We start from the raw sequence: 19592 nt of genomic DNA on the forward strand, positions 1-19592 counted from the left end.
GTCATCTCAAATCTGCATTAGTGTGGGGATGGAAAAATAGATCAAGCCACAACAATGAAGAAAAGTAGCCTACTGAAGGCTACCTGAACTGCAGCGTTTTCCTCAACATCAGTTAACGGTTGAGATTCAGACTCCTCTTCTACATGAGAAAGTGTTGTAAATTCTGTTGTTGACCGAATTTGGTGTTTCTGTTGAGGTTCTTCCACCAGCTGAGACAGTTGTAGGTAGATTGGTCCAGGCTGGTCCTGAACCTTTGCTAGAAGGTCAGCTTCCAGAATTTCTTCCACTGTTCGGTCAATCGTTGCTCCAGTTCGTCTTGAGAAAGAGGCTCCCATTCACGCTGCATCATTTCGAGTACAGCTCGACCAGCCGACTCAACATAATTATTATCCATGCGTGTGCGTGGTGCTGAGCGCAGTGGAAAAAGTTTGATAGAGGACCACCGAAACGGTAACGTTATCCTGAATACCGTATTTAATATTTTGTTTTGCTGATTCACTCCTTTAAATAGTTTATGGATAATGCCATGATTGTTCAGAACTTGGTCTGCCAACACACTAAATTACAGGCTAGCTAGCGATCTAAAAATGTATAATACAGTGTAACTTATCACAGATACTGGTAACTAAACAAGCTAATTTAGTAAATTACGTTATATCTAACTAGCTTCCTAATCCGCTATGTCCTCAGTTATTGTGTAGATTGCTAGTTAGATACCCGACAGCTGAGTTGGAAATAAATTAGATAGCTAAATATCTGTTCTGTCTAGCTAGCTAGCTAGCTCTCATCCATCCTGCTAAAAACAAAAATATAATCTTCTTCTTTAAAGTTTTATGGCAGACTACACCTATTGGTGTATTGCCGCCATCTACTGTACGGGTCGTCTTCGATATTATTGCAGCACGAACTATTAAGGTGGTGGAAAAGTACTAAATTGTCATACTTAAGTAAAAGTAAAGATATCTTAATAGAAAATGACCCAGTAAAATACTAAAGTATCAAAAGTAAATGGAATTGCTAAAATGTACTTAAGTATCATAATTACAAGTATCAATTATTTAAACTTACTGATATTAACAAAACCAGATGACACGATTTTTATTGGCAGATAGTCAGGGGCACACTCCAACACACAATTTACAAACGAATCATTTGTGTTTAGTGAGTCTGCCAGATCAGAGACAGTAGGAATGACCAGGGATGTTCCTTGATAAGTGTGTGAATTGGACCATTTTCCCATCAAAATGTAGAGTACTTTTGGGTGTCAGGGAAAATGTATGGAGTAAAAAGTACATTATTTTGATTTAGGAATGTAGCAAAGTAAAAGTTGCCAAAAATATAAATAGTAAAGGACAGATACCGCCCCAAAAACTACTTAAGCACTTTCAATTATTTTTACTTAAGTACTTGACACCACTGGGTACGAAGAAAAATGCTATAGGTGCATGCTGCCACCTACTGTTTTGGCTGTATCAGCAGAAATAATTAAAATAAACTTTTTTCAGACTCAACTGCCAATGCCCATCCCTACAGGCGCTGGGAAATATATTCTGCTGTAGCTCACGTAATACAGTAAACAAGTGCAGGACATCACACTCTTTTGGCGGTAGTATAATACACTATAATAAAATCCTGAACATTTCCTAATTTTACTGCTGAACAGATTTTATTTCACCATATGAATGACAGAGTGAATGGCACAAAAGCATTTCACAGAATAGTGTGCATTAACGAAAGCAATAACAATATATCACACAAGGCCTGACCAAATGTATTGTTTGTACGTCAACAAAAGGACTTTGTGGTTGTCCTGTTTTTAAAGAGCATGTTGGCGAACCATTTCCATCATATTTTAAGAGAATGACAACCACAGATTGTTGACTCTGAGACCGTCATTTGTTCCTTTATCACGAAAGATGAGTGGACCACCGAAAATATGCTAAATAGCGTATTTACTGATGTTTAGTTAATTCATTTAAATATAGTTGATGCAAAAGGCCATGCTTGTTCAGCCAACACACTAAATTACAAAGTACAGGCTAGCGAGCCATTTAAACATTCTACCAAGGTAATTTATTAACAAATATTAAGGTCACTAATGCTATTATTGTTACAGCTAACTCGCAAAACCACTTCATCCTCAATTGTTTAGATTAATAAAGTTACCTACCTGACCCTTTATCCAAATAAATGAGCTAGCTACATATTTGAGTAACTCTCATCCAGCCTGCTACAAACACATTCTTCTCCTGCTGTAGCTAGTTTAATAGATTAAGTGTTCACCTCTTTCTGGTTGTAGTACTACACTATCATACAAGCTTGGCAATTTCACTGAACTGATTTTATTTCACCATATGAATGACAAATACCAAGTAAAGTGAATGGCACAAAAGCATTTCAGAGTCCATTAACAATATACCACACAGGTGACAAAGATTTTTTTTTTTTAATGTCAACTCAAGACAATTACATGTGTTGCTTGTTTCATAGTCCTGTTTTTAAAAGAGCTTGTTGGTGAACCATTGCCATCATATCTTAAAAAAAGCGTCATGACAACCACCCCAAAGTCAGGTTGTTGAATCTAAGAGACAGTTTACACCTATTTCAATTCAACACCAGTGATTTGTACCTTCTTGCTTGTTTATCAGAAAAGATTAGTGATTCCTGTCTATTTCCACTGAAGGTTTCCATTTACACTTCAGACCCCCCCCCCCCGGTGTAATTTGGGGGATAGGGGTCAAATTGGTACAGTTTTGTATAGAGACTCGAGAAGAAACAAAATTACCCAGGAACTCCAGTGCAAAGGTTCAAAAGTAAAGAAACAAGCAAACAAAAACCAGAGTGGGGAAAGCTTAATACCGTCACACCGAAATAAAAACTGATGATTGTAAATCTTCACACCATTCTCTGTGTGTGTGTGTGCGCGCAAGTACATGTGTTCTGCTATACATTTTATGTCATGGCATCAACATGTTTGTGTGTTTATTTCAGATCCATTCATGCGTATGTTATCTAGATAAGCTAATAACACAAACCCTTTGTTGCACCACATACTAACACCCCAAGGAGTAATTTAAAAAACGCTAAATTGTAATATTAATATTGAAGAATGAAAAACAATGCAATCAGCAAGAGGGCATTCTAAAAATGTAATAGCCACTCCATTCGCAAATCCACATAGTCAAAAGACAGGCTACACCCACCCCAAAAGACTAGTATGAATTAAATGAGGTATGAATCATTTTCAATTTTTCCCAACCCCTTACTGACAGTGGCCTGACAAATTAGAAATGTTTGTTGAGGGATCTTGTGAGTGAATCTAAACATGCGTGAGCCTAGTTCAGGAATAACATGAAAATACTCCTGTGTGAGTGGGAATTCATGTTCTTCCTGCAAAGTTAAAGATCTCACAGGTACACTCGCATGTTACCCTAAAGCAGTCCGTAAAGCCAGCCTACCTAATCCAAAGCACCCCCCCGCTTCCTTCCTTCCTTCCTTCACTGCACAGCCTGCTCATTGGCTGTGCTGCCAGAGTCCTGAGGCTTCATGACGTCAGGAAGCTCTGGGGGCTAGAGAAGGGCTCAACCCTCAGCTGCTCAAATGCATCATCTGAAAGAGAGGGAGAGATTTGTTTGATAAGGAGAGAGTAAAGAGTATCAAGGGGAAACAGGAAGCAAGAGGCATTATTAGAGGATAAACTTAGGGTGAAAGGAAGTTGCAATTTGTTTCTGTTAAACTATCAAACTATTTCACAGCCATTCTGACATATCTTGCAGCTCAACATCATAAAACAGAGTAAATGGTTTGAAACATGGGACAGATACTACGTAACAGAAAAATTAACACTCACCACCGAGACGGAAAGCTAATCCAACAGTCCCTGGGGCCTGAGGTCTGGCTGTCTGATTTGTGAAGCCACAGTCTCCAAGAGTCTTACTATCCTCCAGCAACATGTCATCCTGATACAAGAGAGATGTTAGAGCAGAGGGTAGATATGTAACACCACCATTTAGTCAATATGCACACACATACCACAAATGAGGGCAGGAGAAAGAAAGAGAAGAATAGACTTTGGGGGACTGTTTGGGTTTAATAAAATCAATTTCCTCTTAGACTTGGGGAGTTCCTACATCAGAAGAAAAAACTATTTTATATATACACAAATATAACAAATTACTTTCATTGGCCTGGCCATACCTTACTCCCCCATTTTGTAATTGTCCTCCACAAGGGATATGCACTGTATATACCTTGTACAGCCTCTGTTCCTCCGGGGCCCTCTTTAGGATACCCTCCACTATGCGCTTCAGTTCGTAGACCGTAGTGGACTCTTTGGCATCAGTGAAGATGGTCGTCTTGTGACGCCTGATCATCAGAAACACATCCTATGACAACAGCAAGTTAGGGAGATAAGACATAATAAAAAAATAGTTTCCCAAACTTTTAGTACCAGGGACCACGACGCAGTTTCTGTTTGCTAGCTAACTAACAGACCAGTGAACAATAAACACTGGAATAGGACTGTGAAACGTGCTGCAGCCTTTGACATTTCATTCACTGTCTAGTAGTCAATTGCCTATGATTTGTATATGCGGAAGCCTTTCTTGAACCAATGCACCTGTTTGATGTTAAAACATCTCAGTAGAGGGGAAAACTGAGCAAACAGCAGCCAAATCTGCCACCATAGGCTTCAGCCGGGTGACAGCCCCGCATGTGCTCGTTCATCGTTCGAAGTGCTAGAGAGCCATCTTTCTAATTAAAGGCCTCAAGTCTGGGCCGGACCCAATAATGCCGACAACATGTAGGGCTGGAGGATAGTGGGTAAAGTACAGTTAAATTACGAGTTTCAATATTTGGGAGAAACAGGGTTTCATCATTTAAGGTTGGGGGATCAGGCAAAGTAAATTGGTATAGACCGCACCACCAACTGTAAATCCCAGTTCCACCCATGTTTGAAAAGACCAGGCTTAACTTGAAGAGGAAAATGCTACATTTGTTTGTTGACAAAATGACGGTTGACGACGAGCACATTTTACCTCAACTTACCACCAGTTACTTAATAGCTAGTTGATTAACATTGACTGGTTAACATTGTCTTCCAAAACTAGTAGCTAGCTAACGTTAACTGTTAGCTAGCTACATAACGATGCACAACGTCCAAATGACTTTAGTTACCAAGCTGGCAAATGTATAACGTTAGCTTGCTAACTAATTAAATAACAAATGGAATGTTTGTGCAGCAAACTAATCAGAAAAAAACGAGGTAATATTGCATTACTTGTTCAGTTAGCTAACAGTAGATGCCAGCCAACGTTAGCTAGCCCATTCACTCAATGCTTCACTGACGTGTGGTAATATACGCTTGACACCAAACGAATAGCAAGCCATCTGGGCAGTAGCTAACGTTACCTAGCTAGCTAACGTAACCTAGTTTCTGTGGACATGGAAAGTATGTTCGAGTGTCACCAGGGCTAGATACCTAGCTAAATGAGACAGATCTAGGATAAGTTACCTAGTTTCCTTTCCTTTTAACAAGTCAGACAGTGAACGTTTAGCTAGAATTAGCTCGTCAAGTTAGACTAAAACAAAACGCTGATTGCAGTTTTACAATTACTGTGGACTTGCTAGTTACCGTTAGCTTAATATGCTGCGAAACAAAAGGAGTCCATATCAAGCGTTTCCCACCATATGTCTTAATGGAGGGAATTGACGGTTTCTACATGTCAACATTTACTTCACCATAGTAGCAAAACGCCATAAGAATGTCAAGTCACAGTTTTAAAATAGATTATTTATCTCTTCCTCACTCACCATTTCTCTCGGTCGGTTGCGCCTCCGCTATCCCACGCTGCACTGCGAGAATCACAAAACGCTCTCATCCAACAGTGGTGTATAACACCAGAGATACTTTTATGAGCTAGGAAACTCCATTGAAATCATATTACCGACCATTGTGTACGTTGCCCATGCTACGTCAATGGACAGCGGTGCCTTCTGGGCGATTCTTGGACAAGGAGAGCTCTCCTTCAAGGAGTGAATGGGAGTCAATTGGTCGTAACTAAAAACTCAACATTAGCTTGCATTTTGTTAACAAGAAGTACAACATTACAAATATTTTCCGATATGTGCGATAATTAACTTGCCATCTGTAATGTATACCTTTGGAATCGTGACACCACGTTCTTTGGAGGGAAAAAAAGGCACGTTTCTCTACTCATACCCTGACTTTGGGATGGGATTTCGTGATGATTGTTTTAGCAACAGCGCTACGAAGCAAGACAACGTCAACGCGATTGGTCTACAGTCTGCTGGGTGGGTCTTTATACGTGCCTCACTCATTTGCAAAATAGGATTCCTATCTCCTTTCTCTAATATCTCTGATCATACCCATACCACAGCGGAGGTATTCAGAGAACTGGTAATGGCGTATTTCTGTAGGCATTAACTCACTCCACAGGCAGAAGGGAGAAGATGGTTATCTTTGCAAACTCCGCCATGGTTCGTTAGCCAAAGCCTATGGGGAATTGATGGCGGTTTTGAATAAACGCCGATAATAAGGTCTGTGGTTTTGGAAATCTAACGTTTTGTTATGAGATAATCTTCAGTTTTCGTCACTTTCTGTGAATTTCTGAAAAATAAAGCACAACGCTTCATAATCAAGGTCATGTTAACTGACTGATATCTCATATTACAAAATATATAACACCTCCTCAGACCTTATTTTAGGCAGTTATTCCAAACCCCTATTATTTCCCCAACTAGAGTTAACTCATTACCGGGTTTTAGAACTACACGTTGGCGAGATGTTTACTATTTAAGAACCAAAACAAGAGTCTATTGGTCATATTCAGGTAAATTCTATTGGAAAATGGAGGTCAATTCTGTTTCGTTTAAAAAACGTTTTGCAACAGAATCGGTGGACTGAATTGCACCCCCAGCTATCCACTGCCTGTGCAGTGAAGTGAAAACTCAAGCTTTGTTTTGAGAATATTTCATAATTGTACATTTGTCCAACACCGGCATGCTCTACAATGAAGGGACCCATAATAAATGCATGCTTCATAATGTATCTTTGTATAAACAAATTGTTCAGTCTATTCAAGGCATAAAAAAAACATTCATTTAATAATCCTGCGTTCATAACCAATTGGGGAAGGTAGTATTTACCAGTTGGGATGTCGTAAATACCAGTTCGATACATTCACAAGCTTTGAACTCGCCGATTGGCCAATGGCCAACAAACTGCGTCAACCATAAACAATGTACAGCTACCATGATTGTAAACAAATAAGTGTACAAAAACAATAACAAGATTGCTTTTTATAAATAATGTTTTGTTGAATTTAACTGACAAATGCTGTTAATGGAAGTCATTTCCTTAGTAAGTGACGTCAGAGGTCAGCATGTGGGAGAAGTCAGAGTTCAGGGATGATAGATACATTTCCTACTACTAATTAACAGTTGGAGGAGCATTCAAGTGAATTTTTCCAAGATCAAGTAAGGTGAAAATATCTACAGTATATGCTACAATAATGTAAGGTGAAAATGTCTATACTACAATAATGTACTACAATAACGCATGTTTGGATTCATTTACTGGAAGGGTGAAAAATTAATTGCTTTTAGGATAAGCGTCTCACTATTCCATCATCTATGCTGCTATGCATGATGTTTTGACTGATATTGAATTGATCCAGTTGGTTCATAAACTCATATCATCCACCTGTGTAACAATCATGACCCAGTACACCAGCCAAACAACCATAAAAGACAAGTGTTTCTAAACAAAATTATAAAATAAAAACTACACCCCGATAGAGCGCTCATCAATCAATTATTCAGTTTTCCATGGCATGATGTTCTTCAGAGGACCGCTCACTGTTGGTGTTACGGTGTTACCCGTCCGTGCTACCGTCGGGGTCCGTACCCGGGGTCGTCCGTGCTACCGTCGGGGTTACCGTCCGTGCTACCGTCGGGGTTACGTCCGTGCTACCGTCGGGGTTACCGTCCGTGCTACTCCGTGCTACCGTCAGCGGTTACCCTCGGGGTCAGCGTCCGTGAGACCGTCGGGGTCAGCGTCCGTTACCGTCTTAGCGTCGGGTGACCGTCCTTACTGTCTGGGTCACCGTCCGTGAGACCGGGGTCACCGTCCGTGAGACCGTTCACCATATGTGTTACCATCACCATATGTGTTACCGTCAGTGGTGTTACTCTCAGTGTTGCTCCTTAAAAAGGAGACCCTGGTAATAGTGCTCTTTCCAGTGGTTTCCTTTCCAGATTCAATGCCAACCATGTCTGTAATAACAGATAAACACAATATGATCAACAAATTACAATTATGTTAGTAACATAACACAAGACAATTACAATTTAGAACAGTTAACACACTAAATATTCACTTGAACAATAGATATGTTGACAAAGTTATTCTCAAACCTCTTTAGGAAAGTGAACAGCTGGTGCGCAATCTCTAATATTAAGTAAGTCTCAAGGTTCTGCTCGCCCGAGTTATGCCTCACGATAAGCTGAAGACCATACTATTTACCAAGAGTGTTTACCTGAATAATACATATTGTATTACCTCAACTACCTTGTACCCCTGCACATTGATTCGTTACTTGTACTCATTGTTTTTAATCGCATTACAATTTCCGTTTTTTTACTTAGTTAGCATTGGCTCACAAAACTGCCTCTAACTTCCTTCATACTGGACACGGAGACATACAAATGATATCCAGAAGTGTATCTGACACAGGGGAAGTTCCCAAAACCCTGAAGTATCCCTTTAACCATCACCACAGTGTGTGATATGTCGTATTGTACAGGGATTGCGCTCACTTTGCGGATCAGTGTCATGCCCACCCTCTTGATTTGACTGGATTGCAAAGGAACTCTCTCTGAGCTCTGCAGGACTGAACTGTAGGAAATATAAAAAGGACAGGCAGAAACACATCCATTCAATTGAAATGCAATCCATTATGATAAGAGTTCAGCTATAACTAAAAAGTAAACTTACAGACAGATCCCTAGGGGTTTTGACCGGCTGTGGTCCTTTGCAGCACAGCAGAGAGAAAGGTCTCTGCTTGGTCTTGGGGTGCTCCTTGAAACACAGGCTGAACACCTTTGCAGGGAGGCAGACATCCCAGTTGTATGGATGGTCATTCACAAGATCAGACACCATCCTGTTGGGGTGAAGGCCACCATGGTCAAAGTTGAGTATGAAATTAAAAACCATATAAAAGGAATGAGTCTAAAACACAAACCTGCTGATCAGGGTCTGTGTGGCCAGATCCAGTGATCCAACTTGCCGATGACGGTATAAGAGAGAAAACCCCCTCAGCTTCAGATGACTGTTTAAGGCAAGGTTGATCTAAAACATGATTAAATGTAAAAACACCTTATACAGTGGAGCAAAAAAGTATTTAGTCAGCCACCAATTGTGCAAGTTCTCCCACTTAAAAAGATTATTATGACAGACAAAATGAGAAAAAAAATCCAGAAAATCACATTGTAGGATTTTTTATGAATTTATTTGCAAATTATGGTGGATAATAAGTATTTGGTCAATAACAAAAGTTTCTCAATACTTTGTTGGCAATGACAGAGGCAATGACAGAGGTCAAAGGTCTTCACAAGGTTTTCACACACTGTTGCTGGTATTTTGGCCCATTCCTCGATGCAGATCTCCTCTAGAGCAGTGATGTTTTGGGGCTCTTGCTGGGCAACACAGACTTTCAACTCTCTCCAAAGATTTTCTATGGGGTTGAGATCTGGAGACTGGCTAGGCCACTCAGGACCTTGAAATTATTCTTATGAAGCCACTCCTTCGTTGCCCGGGCAGTGTGTTTGGGATCATTGTCATGCTGAAAGACCCAGCCACGTTTCATCTTCAATGCCCTTGCTGATGGAAGGAGGTTTTCACTCAAAATCTCACGATACATGGCCCCATTCATTATTTCCTTTACACGGATCAGTCGTCCTGGTCCCTTTGCAGAAAAACAGCCCCAAAGCATGATGTTTCCACCCCATGCTTCACAGTAGGTATGGTGTTCTTTGGATGCAACTCAGCATTCTTTGTCCTCCAAACACGACGAGTTGAGTTTTTACCAAAAAGTTATATTTTGGTTTCATCTGACCATATGACATTCTCCCAATCTTCTTCTGGATCATCCAAATGCTCTCTAGCAAACTTCAGACGGGCCTGGACATGTACTGGCTTAAGCAGGGGGACACGTCTGGCACTGCAGGATTTGGGTCCCTGGCGTCATAGTGTGTTACTGATGGTAGGCTTTGTTACTTTGGTCCCAGCTCTCTGCAGGTCATTCACTAGGTCCCCCCGTGTGGTTCTGGGATTTTTGCTCACCGTTCTTGTGATCATTTTGACCCCACAGGGTGAGATCTTGCGTGGAGCCCTAGATCAAGGGAAATTATCAGTGGTCTTGTATGTCTTCCATTTCCTAATAATTGCTCCCACAGTTGATTTCTTCAAACCAAGCTGCTTACCTATTGCAGATTCAGTCTTCCCAGCCTGGTGCAGGTCTATAATTTTGTTTCTTGTGTCCTTTGACAGCCCTTTGGTCTTGGCCATAGTGGAGTTTGACTGTTTGAGGTTGTGGACATGTGTCTTTATACTGATAACAAGTTCAAACAGGTGCCATAATACAGGTAACGAGTGGAGGACAGAGGAGCCTCTTAAAGAAGAAGTTACAGGAATGTGAGAGCCAGAAATCTTGCTTGTTTGTAGGTGACCAAATACTTATTATCCACCATAATTTGCAAATAATTTCATTAAAAATCCTACAATGTGATTTTCTGGATTTTTTTCATTTTGTCTGTCATAGTTGAAGTGTACCTATGATGAAAATTACAGGCCTCTCATCTTTTTAAGTGGGAGAACTTGCACAATTGGTGGCTGACTAAATACTTGCCCCACTGTACGATTGTCTAATGAACCACTCACTCTGGACCTATTGACCGCTAGTGCATATATGAACCAACCTCAAGATTGTTGCAAGGTATGTGCAACAGTAAGTATGTGACAAAATATATTTTGCCTCACCTTACTGGTAAACTTCCTCTTTAGTCGAACAAGGATTCCAAAGGGAAGCCAAAGTGAGAGATGACTTCAGCGACATGCTGCGCTACCTCAGTAGAGCTACAACCTCTCAGGGGGAAGGCCTCCACCCATTTAGAGTAGAAGTCTGTCAAGGTCAGAACGTACTGGTGTCCGTTCGGTGTTAGGGAGCAGTGGCCCTCTAATGTCCATACCCAGCCACTCCCATGCCTCTGTGATCTGGGTAAGAATGGGAGACAATGTATAGTACTGTTTTAATGACACTCTTATTGGTTTTAGATCCAGAGTGAGACATATTAGAAAAATACAGACCAATGAATCAATGATCAACTTGCAGGCTCCATCCCTAACCCTGTATTAGAGACTGAATGTTTACACATCCTTCATTACCTCTATTATGTGCTTGAGGGTGGAAGTTGGAACTCCATGTTCTCACATGCCACCTGAAAATAAAGTGCATTGTTTATCAAATTCTTAGCATAAGCTATTGGTATATAGCATAAGCTACAGGTTATTCCAGTGAGCAAACAACTTACCTTCGGGGCAACATCATCTTTGAATCCCAGCGAATACTCTGCAAAGATCAATATGAGGAAAATGTTATTAAATGTCTACATAATGCAAAACCCAGTAAATAATCCCTGTATATCTGGCAAAGCAACAGTCCAATCAGACCACCTAGAGCCACTCACGTGTGGTAGACAGTAATCACTGTGGAAGAAACCTGGGAGGGATTCAGCCATTTGGATTTCTTCATCTACATGGATATACCAACTTGAAGAGGTAACTTTTTCTGGAGCGCTGATCCGTCAAAATATAAGTTGACAATTGAAAAAGCAAGAACTAGAACACAGGTAGAACCCATTCTGCTCTACAGTGACGTTGTGCATTCCAAAAAGAGCAAATTTAACTTTCACAAGGTTATTTACTTAGTATTGTCTTTAGCCAGCTTGCTCGTCTCTGATGTGATGGTGGGGCTTGGTGTTGTGACCGGTTCAGCCACTGTAACAGCACGGGCAGCAGTATACTTCTCTGGCAACCCATCACTCTGCATGACAAAAACAAAGATAATGACCACCATTACTGCATGGATGCATGTACTTTAAGCATACCGTGTGTAGGCTAGTCATTTACATATCAATGCTTCACTTACCAAGTGAAAACATAGCTGAGTTACATCAAATGCAATACCAAGATGGACACTAATATGCAATGTCAAATACAGCCAAGGAGTTTATTCGCCTCTTCCAGTACCTTACCCTGGCTCTTCTACTCTGTGGGTGGATGGATGCCTGTAGAAGGAACACATTTAATTTAAATCACACTTTACAATATTGTACATCTAGTTATCATAAACCGTATTATTTGTGTAGTTAGTTCTGACTTTGGGATGTATCTCGCTAGATACATTTTTGTTTCAGTGTACCTTCTTCTTTTGAAAGTTCTCTGGGAAGTCAAAAATGGTCGGGACTGCGTCTGGCGTGAGACGTTGACGTTTGTCCATCCGGCAAATGTACTTGTCTTCAAAGTGAATGGAGCACACACGGTGGTGGTGTTGCGGATTCCAGTCTTTCCACTTCATATTAATAATCCATCGCTTGCGTCTTTCAGGGTCATTTTGGGAAACTGTTACCAGAAACATTTATACACCAGCAAATTGGTATCACAAAAGTATCAAATGATGAATAGTAAATCCATAAATGATGTATGTAGATTTATAAGAGAACAATATCGCAACAGAACATATCAAGCTAATTAAGCTTTTTTGTCATTGGTTTTCTCCTGCACACTAACGTTATTTGTACTAGCTAGCTATATCTTTTACTTTAGCTAACAATACCATAGCTATCTACCGTACCCCGTAGTAGGCATCACAGTTATGACCAAATAATTGTTACTGTTTTAATTACGTTCGTAACCAGTTTATAATATCAATAAGGCACCTTTGGGGTATGTGGTATATAGCCGATATACCACGGCTAATAAAGTTAACGTGTCTCTCGAGCAAGACGGTATAACGTACCTAAAAAATCCTACATCAGCTTTGGGACCGCGATTTTTGCAGTTGTATGCTGAACACAGTGTTGGCATTTTTGTCGCTGTGTGAAATGAACTAAATTAAAATACGAGGCACAACTAGCTAACTAAACGTTCTCAGAGAAGATGATGCCACCGGATGTTAATGTTTTTACACGGGTTGTTCTTGTTCTTCTTCGTGTAGTTTTCTGGCAGACTACACGCTTTGTTGCGTATTGCTGCCTTTCACAGGTCAGTGAATTGCAAATGTTTTTCACAAAATGGGCAAATATAAAATGCACCATCTACGTCTACATAAACGCCACTTTTCACGGTTGCCAGGTATTCAAAACCCGCACACAGCACACAACTAGCCCAACATGTTTTTTTCCTGCAGCAAGGGAAGTTGCCACATTTAGCCCTAAAAAAACTTTTGCGTAACATTATCGAGCAAATTAATAGAGAATATCAACGTAATTTGTAACGACGTAGAGGGTGAGGTAGGCTATATGGCGAATATACCACGGCTAAATGCTGTTCTTTAAGCACGACACACCCGTGGAGTGCTTGGATACAACAATTAGCCGTGGTATATCGACAATATACAACAAACCCCAGAGGTGCCTTATTGATATTATAAATGGGTTACAAACGCAATTAGAACGGTAACAATTATTTGGTCATACCTGTAGTATGGTCTGATATGCCACACAGTCAGCCAATCAGCATTCAGGGTTTGAACCACCCATGTGCATAACTATAGATACATCCAACAGGAGAGTTTGAGGATGAAAGTTGGACAGAGGATCTCGAAATCTCTACGCTAGAAACACTCGGATGAATTAATGTTAAGGGAATGTTTACCTATAATGACTAATTATGTATACATTTCAATCAGGACTGACTAATCAGAATACTAGTGTGTTACTGTATATGTACTAATCAGAATACTATATATGTATGAGTTTTCTTTCTTGATCCCAGTACTGAAGATAATGTGTGTGTGAATGTGGTCAAGAGTTTAGAACAATGACTGTCTGTTCCTTGGTACAAATGAATGAACTATATCTCCATACTGACTAGAATGCTTATCTACACTGACTGACCTTGGCTATAGGCGAGGAGGGAAGGCTTGAGGAAACTATAGAGCCTTTCTACCAGTGTCAAGAAGAGACGGAACATTTAGAAAACGCTGACGTCATTTTCAGTTTATAACCTGTGGTAAAATGTGTGTGTACTCAGTACTCTCTTGAATAAAGTCTGTTACTTAACTTTAAGACCAGGGCTCTGTCCATTCCTATAAAATAAGGTTCTTACAAATTCTTATGAATTGACAGAGTGTTACATTTTAATTGGGAATTCAAACAGAGGAATTAAATTCCTTCAACAATTAATAATTGTAATGTTAGGCAATTGTGACATTATGTGCCAGATGTTAAGACTAAAATCCGTTATAAATGGTCTATTTGGGAGATTGACTCATCATTTCAATAGGCTAGACCTATTAACTAAAATATGGGTTTATGATTGTAATTCAACTTTGTCATTGTTTGGTTAGCTCGATGCAGATAGACTACAGCACATGATATGCCTACATCTAATTTCAGATCGCCTACAGTAACCTAGGCAATATGTAAAATGAACGATTTAGCAGCTTGCTAAATTCAAATTGTCAGACTAATTTATTCAACATGCATAGGGAGGTGATTTCAATGTAGGAACTGTTTCCCTTCTGGAATAGGCTACTGAGGATGGGGTTATAATTTCAATCACTGAATCGAATATCAATAACATGGGTATGAATTGAATAGGCCTATGCTTGTCAACAACAGTCAGTGGGTTTTATATATTTTTTATCTGTAACCTAATCTGACAGACTATTACCCTCAATCTAATGCATTTCTAATAACAGCTGATCGGCAATTGCGATAGAACTGTGATGATGACACACAATTGATAACATCCAATTTCATTAACCAAACATGGACATTAATAATACAAGTCTACAACAACAATAAATTTGAGTTTGGCTATTTATCAAATCAGTTTGCCAGCTCAGGTAGACTACACAAGTGGCACAAATTGATTTGCAATGACTCCAGTGATATCATTTCAACATATTTATTGTATAAATGGTAGGCTACAGTAGCCTACATAGGCATAGAAATTAATAGGCTACTTGATTTATTTAACTAGGCAGTTAAATCAAATTCCTATTACAATAACTGACCTACCTGGGAACTGCATTGTTCAGGGCAGAACGACAGATTTTTAACTTTAAAAAAAAAAATTTTAGGAGGTAGATCTTTAATATTGCAGATAGATTGTGGTTTCTATCAATGTAATTATCTGGCCCACTTCCAATCCCCATATATATTTTTTTGTAAATATACATTGTATATCACTTTATATATATTTTTTTATATAATATTTTTCCCTAATCCTACCATCTAATTGGTGTAAACTCATGGACAATACTTAGGCTTCTATATCCTATATACATTTTACAGACAGTATATTTTACATTAGTTCACTTGTTCGTTTTTAATCAATTGTTTGTTAACAATATAAGTGTACACAAACACTGTATAGCTTCAAAAACATAGTTAAAAATATCCTTTTGATCTCATGAATTTGAGTGGTTCAATTTCTCCAGCCCCATCCCCCAACCGGTTGTTGTTTTACGAATTGCCCCTTTTAAAGCTAGAATCCGTAAAACTTGGTTAGTAAAACTGCCACGTCCATTTGGCATATTACAACAACAAAAAAGGTAATGCAAACAAACTGTTTTTCCCCATCGGAAATCATTGCACACGCAATAGAACACCAGAATATGTACTGCAATTTATTTTACCACGCTGCCGGACGTTCCTCTCCTCCGTTTCATGAACAAAAACAATATTAAAGACGCTGGAGCGAACAGTGGTGGTGTTTCCCCAACTGCGGGTTCGATAATTAAACCCGCGAATCAAACCAAAGTAACCCTTCTCCCACTAACAACAATAAACCTATCCCAACAAGCCTATCATAACAATTCATCATGGAAGCTAGTCAGACTCTCTGCCCAAACCTGACCTAGTAACCTCCTCTCAACCTGGTTTTGCCCTCACAGTTTCACAAATGAGAAACACAGCCTCATGTGTCAACATTTGTTACACTACACCTGATCTTCCTGAACCGCAAAGATACTAGTTATTATACTGTATCACAGGCTAGCCCCAATGTGCCGATGCTATTCCTTGCTTGGACAGCATTGTCCCGCATTTTCCCATTGACGAAAAACTATACAGAGCCTTCAGAAAGTATTCACACCCCTTGACTTTTTCCACATCTTGTGTTACAGCCTGAATTTTCAATGGATGAAATTGAGATGTTACTGGCCTACACACGCACAATACCCCAACATGTCAAAGTGGAATTATGCTTTCAGAAATGTTTACAAATTCCAAAAAAATTAAAAGTTGAAATGTCTGGAGTCAATAAGTATTAAACCCCTTTGTTATGGCAAGCCGAAAGATGTTCTGGAGTAAAAATCAGCTTAACACGTCATAATAAATTGCATAGAATCACTCTGTGTTCAATAATAGTGTTTAATATCAATCTTGAATGACTACCTCTGTACCCCACACATACAGGTAATTGTAAGGTCCCTCAGTCGAAAAGTGAATTTGATTCTGTGTTATGCACTATAGCCCGTTACCATATATGTGATTGACTATTATCTGCTGTTGGCTTGTGTAGATGATGTATGTAGGTGTTATGCAACATAGCTGACTTGAAACATTGTTAACAGTTTCAGGGCCATGGGCCTTTCTCGTGATGGAAAAATACAGAATAAGATGAAGACAGCAACTGTGCAATGAGTTGGGGGGGCACATTCAGAACATAGTGTTTTGTTAGATAACAGGAGCCAGGTGCCTGATAACTGTATATTCTACACAGCTACAACGACTGACCGCTGAAGCGCTTAGGGGGCTGGGACCAGCCTCTGCGCCAACAATCAACAATAGGCTGGAAGTCTAAACCACGCCCAGTCTCTACTCTGACAGCCCGGCTCGGAAGCAGGAACTACTTCTGTCATCAGAGTATATTTTAATATCTTTGTCAGGAACAAGTCAGTTCTCTGTTTGCCCTGCGAGGTGGGACAGAGAACCCGTATATACGAAAATTGCATTTACCACTTATTCAAATCAAATCAAATCAAATCAAATTGTATTTGTCACATACACATGGTTAGCAGATGTTAAATGCGAGTGTAGCGAAATGCTTGTGCTTCTAGTTCCGACAATGCAGTGATAACCAACAAGTAATCTAACTAACAATTCCAAAACTACTGTCTTATACACAGTGTAAGGGGATAAGGAATATGTACATAAGGATATATGAATGAGTGATGGTACAGAGCAGCATACAGTAGATGGTATCGAGTACAGTATATACATATGAGATGAGTGTGTAGACAAAGTAAACAAAGTGGCATAGTTAAAGTGGCTAGTGATACATGTGTTACATAAGGATGCAGTCGATGATGTAGAGTACAGTATATACATATGCATATGAGATGAATAATGTAGGGTAAGTAACATTATATAAGGTAGCATTGTTTAAAGTGGCTAGTGATATATTTACATAATTCCCATCAATTCCCATTATTAAAATGGCTGGAGTTGGGTCAGTGTCAATGACAGTGTGTTGGCAGCAGCCACTCACACTGTTAGTGGTGGCTGTTTAACAGTCTGATGGCCTTGAGATAGAAGCTGTTTTTCAGTCTCTCGGTCCCAGCTTTGATGCACCTGTACTGACCTCGCCTTCTGGATGATAGCGGGGTGAACAGGCAGTGGTTCGGGTGGTTGATGTCCTTGATGATCTTTATGGCCTTCCTGTAACAACGGGTGGTGTAGGTGTCCTGGAGGGCAGGTAGTTTGCCCCCGGTGATGCGTTGTGCAGTCCTCACTACCCTCTGGAGAGCCTTACGGTTGAGGGCGGAGCAGTTGCCGTACCAGGCGGTGATACAGCCCGCCAGGATGCTCTCGATTGTGCATCTGTAGAAGTTTGTGAGTGCTTTTGGTGACAAGCCGAATTTCTTCAGCCTCCTGAGGTTGAATAGGCGCTGCTGCGCCTTCTTCACGACGCTGTCAGTGTGAGTGGACCAATTCAGTTTGTCTGTGATGTGTATGCCGAGGAACTTAAAACTAGCTACCCTCTCCACTACTGTTCCATCGATGTGGATAGGGGGTGTTCCCTCTGCTGTTTCCTGAAGTCCACAATCATCTCCTTAGTTTTGTTGACGTTGAGTGTGAGGTTATTTTCCTGACACCACACTCCGAGGGCCCTCACCTCCTCCCTGTAGGCCGTCTCGTCGTTGTTGGTAATCAAGCCTACCACTGTTGTGTCGTCCGCAAACTTGATGATTGAGTTGGAGCGTGCGTGGCCACGCAGTCGTGGGTGAACAGGGAGTACAGGAGAGGGCTCAGAACGCACCCTTGTGGGGCCCCCGTGTTGAGGATCAGCGGGGAGGAGATGTTGTTGCCTACCCTCACCACCTGGGGGCGGCCCGTCAGGAAGTCCAGTACCCAGTTGCACAGGGCGGGGTCGAGACCCAGGGTCTCGAGCTTGATGACGAGCTTGGAGGGTACTATGGTGTTGAATGCCGAGCTGTAGTCGATGAACAGCATTCTCACATAGGTATTCCTCTTGTCCAGGTGGGTTAGGGCAGTGTGCAGTGTGGTTGAGATTGCATCGTCTGTGGACCTATTTGGGCGGTAAGCAAATTGGAGTGGGTCTAGGGTGTCAGGTAGGGTGGAGGTGATATGGTCCTTGACTAGTCTCTCAAAGCACTTCATGATGACGGAAGTGAGTGCTACGGGGCGGTAGTCGTTTAGCTCAGTTACCTTAGCTTTCTTGGGAACAGGAACAATGGTGGCCCTCTTGAAGCATGTGGGAACAGCAGACTGGTATAGGGATTGATTGAATATGTCCGTAAACACACCGGCCAGCTGGTCTGCGCATGCTCTGAGGGCGCGGCTGGGGATGCCGTCTGGGCCTGCAGCCTTGCGAGGGTTAACACGTTTAAATGTCTTACTCACCTCGGCTGCAGTGAAGGAGAGACCGCATGTTTCCGTTGCAGGCCGTGTCAGTGGCACTGTATTGTCCTCAAAGCGGGCAAAAAGTTATTTAGTCTGCCTGGGAGCAAGACATCCTGGTCCGTGACTGGGCTGGATTTCATCTTGTAGTCCGTGATTGACTGTAGACCCTGCCACATGCCTCTTGTGTCTGAGCCGTTGAATTGAGATTCCACTTTGTCTCTGTACTGACGCTTAGCTTGTTTAATAGCCTTGCGGAGGGAATAGCTGCACTGTTTGTATTCAGTCATGTTGCCAGACACCTTGCCCTGATTAAAAGCAGTGGTTCGCGCTTTCAGTTTCACGCGAATGCTGCCATCAATCCACGGTTTCTGGTTAGGGAATGTTTTTATCGTTGCTATGGGAACGACATCTTCGAC

The 19592-nt window shown here is 40.9% G+C and overlaps 2 protein-coding genes and 1 pseudogene across 2 annotated transcripts in view; all 3 read right to left on the reverse strand.

The window, feature by feature from the left end:
* Window positions 1–3489: 3489 nt before the first annotated feature.
* Window positions 3490–5930, reverse strand: LOC127914534 (elongin-B-like; annotated as a pseudogene).
* A 1965-nt stretch (window positions 5931–7895) lies between these two features.
* The window catches only part of LOC118372895 (uncharacterized), a 54963-nt gene continuing 43266 nt past the window's right edge, over window positions 7896–19592 (reverse strand). The window contains exons 9-13 of the mRNA XM_052490283.1: window positions 9264–9370; window positions 9017–9182; window positions 8839–8917; window positions 8179–8295; window positions 7896–8023 (exon numbers count right to left, since the gene is read on the reverse strand). Of these exons, the coding sequence (XP_052346243.1) occupies window positions 7896–8023; window positions 8179–8295; window positions 8839–8917; window positions 9017–9182; window positions 9264–9370 (597 nt within the window). The remainder of the gene's footprint in view (window positions 8024–8178; window positions 8296–8838; window positions 8918–9016; window positions 9183–9263; window positions 9371–19592) is intronic.
* LOC127914533 (THAP domain-containing protein 3-like) lies at window positions 11707–13252 on the reverse strand. The gene is made up of 5 exons (XM_052491529.1): window positions 13098–13252; window positions 12501–12678; window positions 12329–12366; window positions 12004–12122; window positions 11707–11875 (listed from the first exon to the last, which is right to left on the reverse strand). Exons 1-5 carry the CDS (start codon window positions 13163–13165, stop codon window positions 11832–11834), a joined length of 447 nt encoding a protein of 148 aa, XP_052347489.1. The 5' UTR covers window positions 13166–13252; the 3' UTR covers window positions 11707–11831.

The sequence above is a fragment of the Oncorhynchus keta genome, chromosome 32 (genome assembly GCF_023373465.1).
Source record: "Oncorhynchus keta strain PuntledgeMale-10-30-2019 chromosome 32, Oket_V2, whole genome shotgun sequence".
Lineage (NCBI taxonomy): Eukaryota > Metazoa > Chordata > Actinopteri > Salmoniformes > Salmonidae > Oncorhynchus > Oncorhynchus keta.

Coding starts and splice junctions, on each gene's coding strand:
- LOC127914533 (XM_052491529.1), bottom strand. CDS start 13,165: ATGCCAACACTGTGTTCAGCATACAACTGCAAAAATCGCGGTCCCAAA. Junction 12,679..13,097: donor GCTGATGTAGGATTTTTTAG/GTACGTTATACC, acceptor TGACCCTGAAAG/ACGCAAGCGATGGATTATTA. Junction 12,367..12,500: donor AGAACTTTCAAAAGAAGAAG/GTACACTGAAAC, acceptor TTCCTTCTACAG/GCATCCATCCACCCACAGAG.